Source organism: Sardina pilchardus, chromosome 20 (genome assembly GCF_963854185.1).
Source record: "Sardina pilchardus chromosome 20, fSarPil1.1, whole genome shotgun sequence".
NCBI classification, from domain to species: Eukaryota; Metazoa; Chordata; class Actinopteri; order Clupeiformes; family Clupeidae; genus Sardina; species Sardina pilchardus.
This window is the reverse complement of record NC_085013.1, coordinates 13,913,868-13,930,841: the sequence shown is the minus strand read 5'-3', so window position 1 is coordinate 13,930,841 and position 16,974 is coordinate 13,913,868. Positions and strand designations below refer to the sequence as shown.

The 16,974-nt window shown below is 50.3% G+C and overlaps 1 protein-coding gene across 1 annotated transcript in view; it reads right to left on the bottom strand.

Annotated features, from left to right (window-relative positions):
• Positions 1–16,974, bottom strand: part of dph6 (diphthamine biosynthesis 6) — a 59,256-nt gene that overhangs the window by 26,717 nt on the left and 15,565 nt on the right. The window contains exons 4-12 of the mRNA XM_062523337.1: positions 16,961–16,974; positions 15,322–15,440; positions 7,578–7,639; positions 7,110–7,204; positions 6,773–6,866; positions 3,259–3,409; positions 2,627–2,767; positions 1,039–1,168; positions 500–674 (exon numbers count right to left, since the gene is read on the bottom strand). The exon at positions 16,961–16,974 is cut by the window's right edge and continues 60 nt beyond it. Coding sequence (XP_062379321.1) covers positions 500–674; positions 1,039–1,168; positions 2,627–2,767; positions 3,259–3,409; positions 6,773–6,866; positions 7,110–7,204; positions 7,578–7,639; positions 15,322–15,440; positions 16,961–16,974 — 981 coding nt within the window. The remainder of the gene's footprint in view (positions 1–499; positions 675–1,038; positions 1,169–2,626; positions 2,768–3,258; positions 3,410–6,772; positions 6,867–7,109; positions 7,205–7,577; positions 7,640–15,321; positions 15,441–16,960) is intronic.

Here is a 16,974-nt window from a genome sequence, read left to right as displayed (position 1 = left end):
CTTCCTTTGGAGTCACATTAGCGGTGCGCTTTTAAAAAAAACAGAAATGCCGCCTCTGCAGTTACATCAAAAGAGCACCAGATTTTAGTGATCGCCACAGGCACACACAAACACACACACACAGAAAGAGAGAGAGAGAGCACCAGTGACAGCTGTGCAGCTGAGGTTGGAATAAAATCTCCAGCTTTGTGTCTCATTATCCGGTCTTAGGTTAGTGTGCAACTTCAGTCTATGCTAATATAAGTTTTGTACTTTGTTTCACAGATGTGGCAAATGATGGAAACCATAATATCTTAATTGTGACAAACAAACACAGGAACAAACAAAAGCGGTCAACCTATAAAACTGGGTGTCCTTTTTTCCACCTACCCATTGGGTGTCATCTTTTTCATGCCCACTGCAATCTCTCCCCATAGGGAGGGAGGGAGAGGGAGAGAGAGAGAGAGAGAAAGAGAGAGAGAGAGAGGGAAAGAGAGAGAGAGAGAAGCCGGAGCCTTACCCTGACGGCCTGGCTGTAAGGCCCGATGTTGGCGGGGGCCCAGTGGGACAGGCTCTGGACGTGCATGGCCTCCCTGGACTGGAAGCAGCCCTCGGCGGGAGGCTGAGCCCAGGCGTGGAGGAGGCAGTCCATCTGCAGGAGGAGTCCCGCGGGCAGAGGGGCCTCCACACACACCCTGGCAGGAGCAGAGACAGGGGGGGGAGCAGCGGGGTTGAGCCTGACGCACTAGCATGGCCAACATGACTTCACATTACAGAGGAGCAGAACAGCCACATGGTCTACATCAGGGTGAGTTACTGTATAATATATACATTAAGGTTTTGCTGTAATATATACACTGTACATAGTAGGGGTAGATGGGTATAAATATCGGTGATTGCATTACCCCAGGAATGACATAACTGTTTTAAGAGTGGTTATGGGCATGTCTGCTGCTGGGTAGAATTGCTGGGCTGGTTGTAAGTGTCAGCAGAGTTGGCGCAGAGGGGTGGGCGCTGCCCACTGCTGCGGTCAGCGTGTCAACACGCACGGAGCCGTACCTGGCCGGAGGATTGGAGCCGAAGTGAGACACGTAGACGCCGTTCAGCTCCTTGAAGTCGGCCATGTCTCTGACGTAGAGGTGCACGAGGACAATATCCTTCATCTTCCAGCCTCCCCTCTGCAGCTCGTCTAGAACAAACACACACACACACACACACACACACACACACACACACACACACACACACACACACACACACACACAGAGTGAGTATGACCTCAGGTTATGTCTCTCGCAGCCTCCTCTCTTTGTGAGTATTAATATTTACACATACAGACACCCTCTTTTCCTCAAAAGGCCCATTTGTGCTCGGCTGACGATAACTTTGCGCGAGATAACGATTTCTGGAACGACTGATGCTTTGCGACCTGCTCCGTGGCATATCATATCATAGCTGTGTGAAAGCACAGGTCTTCAGGCAAGGCCCGTCTGCCCATAATATTTTCATACCGCATCAAGTTTGTTGTTTTTTTTCCCCCCTCCCTTGCTCTCCTCTACAGTGGAGCAGAAACAGCGTTTCAGCGCACTTCACACAGTCGGGCTCATACAAAGAGGCTGTTCATGAAATATTAACTTGTTTAATATTGTCTCAGAGCCGCGAAGGCTGTTGCGGCGGAGACGATAAACATTAAATATGCTTTTCATCTTTCGCTCCAACTTCTTAAGCAAAAAGAGAGAGAGGGAAAGAGAGAGAGGGAGGGAGAGAGGGAGAGAAAGAGATGCTCTGTTAAAGACGCCACTTAAAAAAAAAAGTTTCTGCAGGCAAAAAAAGGCAAAGCACACAGTATTCAAAAGAGACAGAAAAACGATAGATAAAGAGAGAGGGAGAGAAAGAGAGTAAGAGAGAGAGACAGAGAGAGAGGAAGAAAGAAGGCATGCATGTGTTTTGAAGACTCAGTTTCATTCCTGTCCCAGGCCCTCTTTTGTGATGGACAGGGCAGAGTGTATGTATGTATGTATGTGTGTGTGTGTGTGTGTGTGTGTGTGTGTGTGTGCTTGCAGGGTGTCAGATAGGCCTGCCTTTCGCCTCCACGCTTGAAAAGGCTGGGGTTGAATAAAGAGCATCTATCCTCTTGCTCCCTGTCCCACCTCTTCAAGTGCGTTTTGCCAGCACACCAAGGAGAAATGAAAATGTCTATGAGAACAAAGGAACAAAGGCTGTTGATGTGTGTGTGTGTGTGTGTGTGTGTGTGTGTGTGTGTGTGTGTGTGTGTGTGAATATGAGTGGACCAGACTGGCAACTTTGCTTCATTTACTGAATGTCCTCCCTCCTCTCTCCTGTTTACCTCGTCCCTTCCTGCTGCTCTGTTTTATCCTGGTCACCTCCACCTGCTGAAAGCAAGACGTCCAGCAGCATCGTCTTCTGATCTGGTGACCAGAGACGCAAGCCTGAGATGACGTGGACTACGGAGCCAGGGCCGGACTGAGTCGCACAGGAGCAAACACAGACAATGTCCCTTTTCGCCATACTCACAGGCTACCTAAATGCCCGATGCCTTTTTTGCTTTTTTATTTCATTTTTTGTTTTTTGTTTGGGGGGTTGTTGGGTTGGGTTGAGTGTGAGTTCTGAACGGCTGCTTCTGTACCTTGCAGCCTGGTGAAAGCCTGCTTGGTCTGGGCTTGGATTCTGCTGCACTCCTCCTCCTCTTCTCCGCCGCGCGCACCAGAGATGCCACTCAACCACTGGTAGCCTGCCACACTGCGGGGAGAGCAGGAGAGCGTGGGCTCTGGAGAGAGAGAGAGAGACAGAGAGAGAGAGAAAGAGACAGAGAGAGAGAAAGAGAAAGAGAGAGAGAGAAAGAGAAAGAGAGAGAAACACAATGGCGACACAGAGAGTCAGAGCAGCGCATGGCGCCGGTCTTTGTGTGCCAGGGTGGCAGAGACTGAGGGGGTGGGGTGGGGTGGGGTGGGTGTCATGGGGGAGCAAATTCAATTGACTGCAGTTGATTAGAGGGAATAGGAATAAGATTCAAAGCCTAATGGAAATTCATGGGAGATTTTCAATTTGTGACCTCAATCGTGATTAATTAAGAGAATTGAATTCCTTAATTACCCCGATATCAGCTGGTGTCATTAATTCTAATAGCCGTCATCAATAAAAGACAAATCATGTAAAAGAGATGATGGCATACAATATCATACCCAGATACCAGCACACTCCAACACACAGACACACACACATCTACACACATGATCACACACGACACACACATCTCACCGTGACCCTGCTGACAACTAAGGTCGCTGTTTGATGTAAATTCTTCCTGGATGGCTTGGGTTTTATCAGCATATTCCGCCTCCTCAGTCATCTTGTCAATGGCGCTTTGGCAAGGACAAGTACCGAGGGGCAGAGGACTCTCTGTGGGGCCCTGAAATCAAGCCCAAACGGGAATAAATCAGCCAAGAAAGATACAGGGAGAAGGGGGGGTGGGGGTGGGGGGGCAAAAAAAAAAGAAGCGATACATGCGAGTGAAAACAAAACTGAGCATAATTAGTTTTCCAATATGCATGCCATGTCAGTCTTCCCTGACGTGCCCGGGCCAAAACATGACTGGGAGGAGGAATGAATATGAAAAAGCAGTGCTAACATATTCATGAATTACAGCGAGAGGGGGCATGCTTTTTTTCTCTTTCTTTTTTTTGTTGTTGCTTGATACAGTAAATGCAATCGTTCCATCCGTCACTCATCCAGCCAGACTGTCTCTTGACGTGTCGAGTGTTTCACACGAGAGCCCAGTGTTTCATCAGTCTTGTTTATTTAGGATTTGCCCTACGTTTTTATAAATAAGATAAAATACCGCAAACAAAAATGGTCGTGTATATTTACACGCAGTATTACCTGACAGAAAAGGGCACTAAAAGCATTCAATGTCTGAAAAAGCATTTCCGTTTCAGGCTTTTTTTTTTCTTTCTCTTAAATCTCCTGCTGTCAGCTGCATTTGCCCATGTGATAATCAAATTAATTATACTCCAGCCCCAGCCCCCACGCAGTAGAGGGACTCCCGCAGAATTAACTCAGGGCAAATGATGCCACCCCCCCCACCCCCAATACACACACACTCACACACACACACACACACACACACATAGGCGCACGCACACTCCCCCGCCCACCAACCCCCTACTCCCCTGCTGCTGGTTCATCCAGAGCGGGGTGTCAGGCTGGATTCGTCAGCCTGACGGAGAGCGCTTTGGACGGCTGGGTGAGGGGAGGCTCTCCCCTGGACAGGGCCCTGGAATCTCCCTACTCTTCCCTGCTGACCTGGAGGGGGGTGTGAGGGGAAGGGAGGGAAGGGGAGGGGAGGGGGAGCAGGATGGGTGGCTGGCTGGTGGGGTTTGTGTTTGTGGGGAGAGAGAGAGGAGAGGAGAGCATGGCTGTAGGGCTGGGTGGCTGGAGGACACGAGAGCTGAGGCTTACTCAGGCTATGCTTTTTTTCCCTCTCGCCAATAACTAGCCCCCAACAACTCCGCCCCTCCAACACCACCACCCAACCCCCCCTCCTACTCCCAAACAAACCAACAACACCACCACCCCCCCAAAGAGCGAAACACACACACACACACACACACACACACACACACACACACACACACACACACACACACACACACACACACACACACACACACACACACACACACACACTCACACTCACACTCACACACACACTCACACACACACGCCCTCATCCCAGCGGCTGACCCTGCCTGGCTGTGACCCAGAACAGACTCTCCGCTCCCGCCGGTCTCGCATCAGATCTACCGCGCGCAGCTTCTGCATCTCATTTCATTCCCCCCATCCCCTCTTCATCCCCTCATCCTCTCTTCCTCTCCATCTCCTCTCCTCTCCTCCACTCCATCTCCTCTCCATCTCCCTCGCTCTAATTAACATCTCTCCTTTCAGCCAGCTCTCTCCTCAGGAATGCTGCCAAATACAGGGGCTGTGTTGGTTTGTGTTTATTTGGCTTGGGGTTCTGCGAGTCTGGCTCGCCGGACACAGATGCTGCACACAGCGCGGCTGATGAGAGCCAAGCTGCCGAGCGGGAAGAGGAATTAGACGTGGTGGGGCTCTTTGATGCTTGAAAGCGCTGGTCTCGGAGCAGTGGAGTGCCTAGATGAGGGAGCGTTTGATGCTTTTAAGTGCTGATCTCAGAGCAGTGGATTGCCATGGCGGCGGCGGCGGCGTGCTCGGCTGCGGATGGGCCTGGTGGGTTTCCTTTTAGAGAGGGGAAGCTAAGTGGTGCAGGGACACAGTAATCATGATCCAAGATGAAACTGGCACAAACTGTGGTCATCTAAAAACTTATAAAACACACACGCTCTCTCACACATCCACACACACACACAGACGCACACACACACACACATACTTAACCACATAAGCAAACACACCGAGATCACTGAGTTGCCACACGTATAAACACACTTTACTAAAGGGGAAAAAAAACAAACAGGAAAACAACTACAGACAGTCAGTCAGGCAAACACACTGAGTCCAACTCCAAGCACTTTCACTGGGGCCAATCACACACGGGTACTGCAGACTCTGGGGCCAGAATAACCTTTCTCTATCTCTTCCTCCCTCCCTCTCTCTCTCTCTATCTCTCCTCCCTCGCTCCATCTCTCCTCTATGCCTCTCCCTGGTGACAGCTATCTGGGCGTAGCCACTGCGCTCTTCCTGACCGCCCAACACTCCCCACCCACCCCTCCACCCCCTCCACCCCCTCCACCCCCTCCACCTACCTGCATGCGGGGGCACTTTAATCTGAGCCGACATGTTTATTAGGCCCGGGCCTAGTTTGGGGCGGGAGTGAATATTGCAGACGTCAAAGTAGGCCGAGCGCGGCGAGGGGAGATGGGCAAGGGAGCGAGGGAACGACAGAGGAGGAGAGAGAGACTGAGAGAGAGATGGAGAGAGAGAAAGAGGAGGATGTGGGAGAGGGGGGAAATGCCCCTGTGGAGACGCTATTCTCCAGAGTGCCTCCAACCCATCTCCCTCTCTCTCCCTCTCTCTCTCTCTCTCTCTCTCTCCCCCTCTCCCTCTCTCCCTCTCTCCCTCTCTCCTCTCCTCCATGTCAGAGCAGCAGAGATGTTCAACAAACTTCTCACGCAGCCGGCGGCACGTCCGCTCCACTCTCCAGCTCTGCTGTTTTCATTGCGCTCCACTCCGCGCATAATGATATAATGACCGAGTTCCAATTTCACGAGGAAAAGCCGTGTCCATCGCTCCAATCAAAAATAAAACAAACACATGGCAATTTTCTCCCCGTTCTGCAAAATCGAACAATCAAAACAAGCGCATGAAACTGTCAATAAATAAAATACACATCATTCCACTTCAGTGAGTGGTTTACGGCGCGGCGCGCCGTCATGTGAAAGCAGAACAGCTTTTTCCCAGGCCTGAGTGAACGGCTCATCTCATCCTGGGAGGAGAGGAGGAGGAGAAGCACAGAGGGGAAGGAGAAGGAGAGAGGAGAACAAGGGGGATAGAGAACAGATGAGAGGAGAGGGGAGGTGGGGAAACAGGGGGAGGCCATGAGAGGATAGGAGAAGAGGAGGAGGAGAGAGAAGAGAGGCCAACGAAAGGCAGAGAAAGGAGAGGAGAAGAGAGGAGAGGCGTAAAGTGAAAGTGATGAAGAGAGGAGAGAGGAGAGGAGAGGGAGGAGTGGAGAGCAGGAGAGAGGAGAGAGGAGGACAGTGGTGTGTCCAGATGAGAGGGGAGCGGAGCAGACCTGGCCCTTGTCCTCCGTGTGCATCTGAGTGAAGCGCAGGTAGCCGACCGGTGCAAAGGCGTCTGCCGAGTGGATCACCGTCTCCATGGCATCACTGCACATTTGAGATTAAAAAACAGTTCAAAACAGAAAACAAAACCGAGAAATACACCCTAAATTATACCCCAGAACAGTCTGAACTGTTACTATATACATTAAACTACTTAAGCTGCAGTGTGTAATGGCCCTTTAGGCTTCTAGTCCAGGTACCAACTAAATTAATGAGATACAGCCTGTTGGCACCAACGGTGCAATGAGGCTTTTTGGATGGGAGATAGTGCGCTTTATGATAACTTACATGACAATCTTTTTCTTGAAGAGAGGGCAATCGGTTGTGAAGGTCTCGTATTCGCCCCCTTCCCCGCAAATGTGCACTCCATACTTGCGCGAGAGCTGCCAGAAGGGAAGGAATTCATCAATGTTTAACAGCCGTTTCATGAAAGGGACTCCACTTTTCGTCCATTTCCTTTCCGTCATTAAAGAACGTCGGCCCAAAAAAAGGGCTCTGAATGAAACCGTGGGCCACTTGTTAATGCGGCCGATCCCATATAAATTTTACGGTCTCGGGCCCAGGGGCCTGGGGGGAGCTGGCGTGGGTTTGGACCGGAGCCCAACCGGTGGGTTCATGTGGGGTGAGGCGAGGAGGTGGTAGTGGCAGAGAGAGAGAGAGAGAGTGTGTGGGGCAGAGAGAAAGAAAGAGAGAGTGTGTGTGTATGTGAGAGAGAGAGAGAGAGAGAGATAGGCGCAGGGAGAGAAATGCTCTGACCTGTTTCAGATGAGGTTCCATCTCCGCCAAAGACTTCCCTAAATGCTTCTCAGGGTCCAGGCCTGCCAGACACACACACACAAACACACACACACACACACACCCACACAGACACAACACACACACACGACACACACATCACACACACACACCACACACACACACCAGAGGAGAAGGGCCCCATCAGAGACACAGTGCAGTGATTCATGATGACAGCAAGAGGCAGGCCCGTCTCCCACACACACAGAGACGGCACAACACAGCACACACAAAGAACTTGGCCCGGGACCTTATTTATTTGACTTTGCAAATTGTGTACACAAATCTCTCCGGGTAAGGTTAACAGTTTTCAGTCGCGCTGAAAAGCGAGCCCCTGCCTGGTTCCTTTGTGAACGTAAACTGGGAGAGATCCTGTTTATTTGTCTTTCCCCCCTTAAACGGCACAGGGAAGTGACTCAGGCCCCACAGATGTGCTCCGCACACAGGAGACAGAGGGAAAGAGAGAGAGAGAGAGAGAGAGAGAGACACACAAAGAGAATGACGAGAGAGGGAGATATAGATAGTGAGAGAAGAGGGGGGGGTGTAAGGAAAGTGAGGGAGAGCAATGGAGGAGGAAAAAAGAAAGGAAGAAAGGAAAAAGGGGAGAGGAGTTGCCCAGGAGTGCTGATGTGTCCTGCACACACGTGGGTCGGCGGTGTCCTTGACTGTAATCTCCCCAGACGTGTCTCCCCCGACCCCTGCGCTGCCGGCGCCTGCACCTCCGTGTGCCTTTTCTCAGGGCCCGTCACCAGCCTCGCGTCGCTCCAAACAAAACAAAACAAAACCGAAAAAAAAACGTGACGCTGGTCGAGCCCCCACGTGCGAGCGCTCACCACCGCCGCCCTGCCAGACGGCCGGTCCCCCCCCCCCCTGCGTGAGGCAGACGCCCACCTGGTTCTGATCCGCCGCCGCCGCCGCCGCCACTGTGCTGCGCCGAGCCGAGCCGCACCGTTCCCACTCCACTTCCCGGTAAACAGTTCCATGTCCTCCCCTGGTAAACAAACAGGAGACGCTGGCTACTTATGCCCCTCCAAACCGCAGCAGGACCAAAGTCAGGGCTTCCCGGCAAGACGTGGCATGGCAGACGCGATGACGTGAGGCGTGCTGCCGCGGCGTGTTTCTGCGGAGTCGCGCCGATTCTCATGGCAACAGCCGGCTACACCTAAACCAGGTTTTTTTGCCGGGGAAATGAAATTAAGCCCAAAAACCTTCTGCCGGCAGGTCTGGACAGTAACGTAGAGGAGACCGTATTGGACAGGTTCGGTGTGCGTTCAACGGCGTTGCTACTGTGGCACTACATTGTCAAAGTCCACCGCAAAAAAAGTTATCGAGAACACGGTAATGCAGACTCTCCCGGTCTCTTTTTTTCCCTCTCATACTCGTTCCCTTTCTCCTGCGAAAACCTCAAAGGTCAAGGGCTTAACCGCAGACCCTGGGGAAGGAGGGGGGCTTCAAAAACCCCACGTTTCAAGTGGAGCCAGGCCACGAGCTCCTGCAGGATGGCGGGGGGGAGGAGGGAGGGGGTGGGGGTGGGGGGGTGGGGGGTGGAGAGGGAGCTGGCGGGGGAGCGCGAGGGCAAGCGGAGGGGAGAGAGAGAAGAGGCCGAGGAGGGCCCGCGTCTGCCACCCAGGGGAACGGTGCTCTTAATTAGTGTGAGAATATCTAATCTCGACATCTTCTCATCTTAACCCCACGCACAAAAAAGGTAATAAGGAAGAGAGAGAGGGAGGGAAAGAAAGAAAGAAAGAAAGAGAGAGAGAGAGGGGAGAGAGAGTGAAAGAGGTGGGGTGGGTGGGGGAGAGCATTAAAATTCAATCCAATTTAAATATCCCTTTTTAATTAGTCATGCCTTTTAACAAATTTTAATGATTGGCTTCAAATTGCTTGTGAGGATGTCGCCTTTTCCCCCCCCCCCCCTCCCCCCCCTTTTTCCTTAACATGTTCATTAACTTTCCCCACTCGTGAATAAAATATGATACAGGACTTGGTATTTACGGGGAGTAAGGAGACACAGGAAATCCAGCAGGCCACCCCAATGGTTAATTAAAGCGTGTTAACCTGAGCCTGGCTCCTCGATGCCCTTCTCTTCACCTGAGGGAGTCACACCACAGTCAACAGACGGCAAACACAAACAAATATCTGATGTGGCTGGCCGCGGGTTTCCTCAGGCAGTGTAACTAGAACAAAGACAGTCTGAGTGTGGTGACTAAACAGAAACTCTAGTCTCTAGCAATATCCGCCTTACTTGATCTTGCTAACTCATTTCAAGTGTCAACGTGATTGACATCAGATACTGATCAGATAGGGTGCTTCCTGCACGTGTTTGTGTCTATTATCAAGATAAATATGCTACAGAACATTCACGGCATGACTGAACATTATGATTTATTAGAGCTCTGCGGTTAATTCAGGAGTATGACACTCTTCACAAAGCACTAACTGGTAATTGAGAAGTCTTACAACAATCATCAAAAACCAGTCAGACCAGAGGCAACCACAACACAGTAAATAATAACACTCAATGATTTCTGTCTAGAGCATGTCTGTAGGTAGTACTGTAGGTACTGAGCAATGGCAGACACAAAGCCAAGGCGAGCAACAGAGTCGCCGTGTTTGGTCCACGGTGGGCAGCCATTTAAAGCCATTTAGCGCTGCTTAACTGACACACGGCACTCTGTTCCGGGACCTTCACGTCTCTGGCGTCCCCTCCACCTGCTTTAGTGGCTGACCTCACTCTCATTACGCCGGCTCATTATGCCACATTAAACCCAAATAATCCCACCAGAAGTCGCCGTTTGTCTGCCTCTGAAGACCACTCCTGAGCACTCTGCTCAGACGGCGCTCTGGCCAAAGCAGAAGGAATGGCTCCCCTTTAAAAGGATTCTGTCCAGTATTATCCAATAAAAGAGCAATTAAAGGCAGTGAACTTTCAAAGCGAGGCTATCAGGCAAAGCAAGGGGAAATGGATTTTAAGGTCTCCCTGCTCACTTCATTACTTTGCTCAACAGCCTCAAATTAGAGGGCAGTGGGGGAATAAAGTACTTTCTCCTGGAAAGTTTGCGATAACTGAAGAGATAATCTAAGAAACTAGAGATTGAAGGTCACAAACAAATGTGTGCCAATCACAGGCCTAAATGGGAACAGCGACAAGATGAAATTGTGCCCCACGCACAAACACAAACACAAACACACACACAACAACAGATACAGACAACCATATAAACTTAATATATAAACAACCAAAACATTAATTTATGAGAGCTGCTTAACATCACAACCTTAAACCCTTCAGGTAACTTTCTCACATCATTGTACTTAAAAGATATCCCAGTTGCGTTCTTCATGCCTTTGATGAAACTCACAAGCACTGCTGCTTGTGCAATCGAATCAGCCTAATCACAGCAGCTCCTTATAATCACCAACTCCCATGAACACAACATCCACAGACTACCCCAGATCAAGAGAGTTTGTTGCCTCCCTAATTGAAATGAACACTCTTTGGTTCTCCGATGCTGGCTGGAGAAGCAAATTAAAAAGCTGTGAGATGGTAGATAATGCGTTGGTGTTTGGAAATACCGGCCGCCCTGAGATTGTCTCGTGATGGGCCCGTGTGGATTGACAGCCTAGTTTAATCCCTGCTTTCAGGAGAAGGGGGGAAGAAAATCGGATTCATGATGTGTAACATTTTAGCTTCTGAATGCATGAAATGACGTGAGCTAGTTCATCCTTTTGAACAATGCTCTCAAAGACCTTACGAAAAACAATAACCGCACGCTATCTTTTCCTATCTGAGAGAGAGACGAAGAATGAGAGAGAGAGAGAGAAAGAGAGACAGAGAGAGAGAGGAAAGAGCAGATGATAAGATTAGAGTATGTGTGAAATTTGTTCAAGCCCTTATCTGAAATTCTGTGTCTGTGCATAGAATAATAGGGTAAGGCAAATGCAATTCTCACACATCAAGGTGGTAATCTTTTTATCCGACAAATTAAAGGGAAAAACGAGGGCAATTATAACCTCGTCTGATGCTTATCATGCTGTCTTACACAGACTTTATCCTTTCGCTTAAACGAAACAGGGACACAAAACATCTAATATTACAACCATGTCATTACCACAACAGTAAAGCTGCTTATATTATCTTATATAAAATTTCATCTCCTGATGTAAGAGTAGCATTTGACTGCATTAAAGCAGTGCATAAGCCTCGCTGTGCAGCCATGATATCTGTATTCTCACAAGATGAGAAAAATAAGTGGTGGTGCGTTATCGCAATTACTAATATGACAAAAACACAGTCCTCGTTGTGTGAACATCGGACTAAAGCCTTGCTTTGTTTTGTTCTGGAGATGTTCAAGGTTAACCTCGCCAGCCCAAGAGCATAGTCTGTCATTTATGGGCACTGGGCTAAAGTTACTCTGGCTGTATCCATCACAATGTTTTATTGCAGGTGGTGCCACAAATGTCAACAGCAAATTACGATACTGCTCCCAGGACTCATTTGGCTACTGCCATTGAAAAAGCAATGAAAGTCGGACTTCCTCTGGAGCAGCTGGCCACTTCCCTTATTACTGAGGTATCATGGGAAAATCTGCTCCGCTGCTAACAATAACACTACCAATCTGCTATTCTTACCACACTTGAATACAATTAAGCCAATTAAACCTTTAGAAAGCCACAGCTTTAACAAGCATGTCAGACATTTATGTATTTGATGTCTTGAAATAGCATTTGTCCAGTACTGGCAAATGGGGTGTGCGTTGCAGTCAGAGTTATGGTTATAACTCCTTGAAATAATTAATTCTACAGAACATTTTCAGTATTCAGTGGAAAATCTCAGAGACTCATAATGGTCAAGTCTCGTCAGCGAAACCTTTCAGCCTCATCGTAGCAATTAGGAGCGGGAGACCAATTAGCGACCAGTGACTGCAGCAAGGGCGGGCGTCCTCACCTACGCAAATCAATCAGCTTACTAATTGTGTGAATGTTTAATGTGCGCCCGTCTAAACAGCCAATTACCGGGGAAGAGAGCCCATGTTGGAAAACAACAAGGACGTTCTCGGACATCGATAAAAGAGCAGACAAAGCTGCAACGAAACCGAGTCCATCTTGGGAGGCCAGGTATTTTTTTTTCCCCAAGAATGATTACAGTACTGCTGTTCTCTTTGTCTTCCTTGATCGAGTAAACTGGCAATGAACTCGCCCCCGCCTCACCAAAAGAAAAACTACCACCCCGCAGCCAGCCCCTGGCAGTCCAACCACCTGTTCTAGCAGGGCTTAGGCACATCAAATAAAAAAGAACAACAAAGACGGGGGAGAATTTGTCGTTTTCAAAGTGGTCGCGACCCGGAGGGGGGCGGGCGAGGTGTCTTTATCTCCGTCTGAGGTCTACCTGGGCGACCCTCCCACTCACCTCCATCCCCTTACCCCACCCACCCACCCACCTCCATCCCCATCCCCAGCCCCAATGCTCCTGTCCCGCCTGCACGTCACCCAATACCTATACCCAATCCCTCTACACACACCCACCTCTACACACACACACACTTCTCCGCTTAAACCTGCTCTAATGAAAGCTGCAATTATTCTGCTGGTGGCTAATGGGCTGGCGGCACTTGCAGACTCCTCAGCATTCTCTCTCTCTCTCTCTCTCTCTCTCTCTCTTTCTCTCCCTCTCTCTTTCTCTCTCTCTCTCCCTCTCTCATGTCTAATTACAGCCGCCCCGGGGACAGGTGAGGAGTCAGCGGCGATAAGATCTGAGAGCTCTACCTGTAGCCAGGTAAGAGGAGGAGGTGGCGAGGAGGGGAGGAGGAGGAGGTGGTGGTGGTGGTGGCGGAGGTCTGAAAAACACAACAGGCCCCAGGTCGTTTTCCTTTCTAATTATAAGCCTGTGACACGCGGAGAATGTGCTCTTTTGAGAGGGAGCGGGTGTTTTGGCGGAGGTGGAGGTGGGGGTGGGGGTGGGGGCGGGGTGTTGGTAAGGTGAGGCCGCGGTGCCGTCGGCAGGGCACTGCGGTGAGGCCCTGGGGGTGGCGAGGTGAGAGCCTGTCTCGGTGACAAGTGCGAGAGGCTCAGGGCGGTGTTTGGGAGAGCGTCTCGAACTGCCCCGGGGCTTGGAGGCTAATGTGCATTCCTTGGGAGGCATACAAAGGAGCTTTTTGTTTCCGAGGCGCCAAAAAAAAAAAAAAAACACGAAAAAAGGGGCAATAAAAACATGAAAAGATGCGTCAGTGAAATTACTTTGTCCTGTTCTGAACCAAAGACTTTCTGTAAAATGCAAATTACATGAATGAAAGGATATTCAAAACCTAAAGCTCACATTTGTGCTTCATAAAGTCTTCTTCTTCTATAAAAGACATCAGAAACTTGATAGAGTTTCAGTGAGCAGTTTTGTGCTATTTGTGACTAAAGCTATTGGCGACTAAAACAGTTTGATCGGCACGTGGACATTGACTAATATTTTAATAGGTAAGTATTATTCTAGATTGGGCATAATAATATCGTATACAAGTAGATATGCCACTGAATGGCACAGATCAAGTGTCTGCCTGAAACCCTTAATAACTGATTACGATTGAGTCTGACAGCAAGTACTTAAGTGTGCGTAAACAGCAGCTAAATGGAGTGATTTATTGCCACAAGTGGTTGGAGGATAAAAAGAACCATTTGCAGCATAATGATCATTTATCACTTCCAGTGTCAGTGTCAAGTAGACACAAGTAACAATCCGCGTATGGAAAACTCAGAGAGAAAGACAGGTTTTCTTTTCCTCTCCTCCCCCCCGCCCTTTTCTCTCTCCGTCCCCGTGCAGCAACCTGATCTGCATCTCGCCCGAGGCCACGGCGCGGGGCCCGACAGCACCAGCCAGGTGACAAGACACTAACCTTTCGGCGGCCGCACAGCTCTTTAAGAGCTTAAACGAGATATACTAGATTTTAATCGTCGCGTCGCGGCCCATGGCTGTCGAGGTATGCCAGGGACCCTGACGAACAAGCCGTGCCCACGACCCCCCCCCCCCTCCCTCCCCTGCACGCTGTTGTGACGACGGTGGGGTAATTACGGACGCCTTCTTCTTTTCTTTTCATTAGCGCCGATCGGCAATCAGTCCAGATCTTTCTGCGGCTGCAGGCCTCGGCTCTTATCTTTTGCACACTGCTCAACGCTCGACCGAGCTTTTGGCCCTCCAGCCCAAGCCTCAACCAACCATCTCCGCCAGCCCCGTGTTTGATGATTTAGTCTGCGGTATTTTGCTTTTTGTGCACTCTATCTGTCTCTGGTTACACTGAGGCAGCTGAGCAACACCCCCCCCCCCCACACACACACACACACACACACACACACACAAACCCTATTCCTCCCTCCTGTCCCCACTGACCGACCACAACCCTGTGTATGTGTGTGTGTGTATATGTGTATGTGTATGTGTATGTGAGAGGTGTGTATATGTGTATGTGTATGCGAGAGTCTATGTATGTGTATGTGTATGTGTATGTGTATGTGTATGTGTATGTGTATGTGTATGTGTATGTGTATGTGTATGTGTATGTGTATGTGTATGTGTATGTGTATATGTGTGTGTGTGTGTGTGTATGTGTGTGTGTGAGTGTGTGTGTGTGTGTGTGTGTGTGACTGGTGAACTGCCAATGGCGCGAGGGGGGGGTGTTGCGGTGGCAAGGGTTGACTGCTCTGCCGCAGCCCGCTCACCCACCGACGGCGGCCACTTTGATCAGGAGGGCGTGGACGCCACACGATATCATCTCGGAGAGCAGCGACTCCTGGTCCCGGCGCCACAGGTAGGCCAGCGGCTGGAGCTGGAGCCGAGAACACCTGAGACAGGAAAACAAGAGAGAGAGGGAGAGAGAGAGGGAGGGAGAGAGAAAGAAAAACAGAGAGGCAGAGACAGAATGATGGAAAGAGAAACACAAACACCACGATAAGAGGAGAGAGGGAAATCAAGAGACAGAGAGAGGGAGAGAGAGAGGGAGGGAGAGAGAGAGGGAGGAGAGAGAGAGAGCATGAGAATGTGAGACAAGGAGAGGGAGACCGAGATAAAGAGCTCACATCACACCGCCGCCACCAGCTCAACAACTTCAAAGACAATTGGCACTTTCGCTCTCCGGGCAGCGTGCCACGGCCGGGCTCGTATGGCACAGACACTCAGACCGGCTCAAAGGCTCCCAGCCTCCGCCACCGAGGAGGGTGCAAATTAAAAGCGTCATTATGAAATCACAGCTCAATCCCCTTCACTGCCACCCAACCCACCAACCCCACCACCCAACATCTACCATTCACCCCCCCCCCCCCCCCCCCCCACACACACCCACCCCGGTTGCCTCCACCATCCCGTCATCCAGTCCTGTCACGGAGAGAGACAGCGCAGGTAACCTGAGCCCCAACCAGACGCCTCAAGGTGTGAGGGGCCCCCGCCAAGACAATGGGCGGCTGACGGGAGGTATTTGTTGACAGGCAAGGAGTCGCACGGCGCTGGCAGGGTGCTGGTGGTGGCGGTGGTGGTGCTGTTGGAATGTGCTGGAAGACGAGGCCGAGGCCCCCTGACTTGATGGCCTGCCGACGCGGGCGGCTGTCACGGAGGAGAAACTTCTCACCAGCGCTAAGACTCTCTTAGCTTTTTCGGGGTCGCTCCGGCCACCGCTGGCACGCCGCAGATTCCCAGCATGCCGAGGGGGCTTTGACTGGCGCTCCGGTGCCCGAGTGGCTTGGTACCAGCGCTCCATCACAAGCCACTTACGCTACAAGGGTATCAAGTGCACGTGCTTTTGGGCCAGGTGATACGGCGGACTTTGAGGCAGAGCATCAAATGATAATACAGTACAATACGTCCAGCGGCAATGAAAGGGGACCAACTATTCTTTGTATCTTCAAAAGTATTGTCAAGACGGTGGGGACTCCTTTAGGGCCTTGCGGTGGCAATACAGTCAAAACATCCAACAGGTTTGAAGAAGTGGTAGAAAATCCAATATGGCGGATATAAACAAAGACAGTGGTCTGAAGCCAATTTTTTTAACAATGAGGTTCTGCCAGCACAAAACATTCTGGAAAAACTGACAGGGAATATGCTGGTACCTGCTAAAATTTCAGCGAAGATTAAGTTGGGGTTTTTTCTCTCTTCCCAGGCCATTTAAGATGTTAAACAACACTAAACAAGGAGTTCACGGTCACCTATACATAACACACACAAGGGTGCTCCAGCAGCCTTTGGCTTGCGTCCCGAAATTAAAGTGCAATTCAATGCCTGGACAGTGGAAACTGACGTGCGCCAACAGAGGTATCGGTTGAGCACCGAGTGTGTGTGTTCGCGTTGTGAGAGACAGTCGAGATCTACTTACACATTTTCCACTCG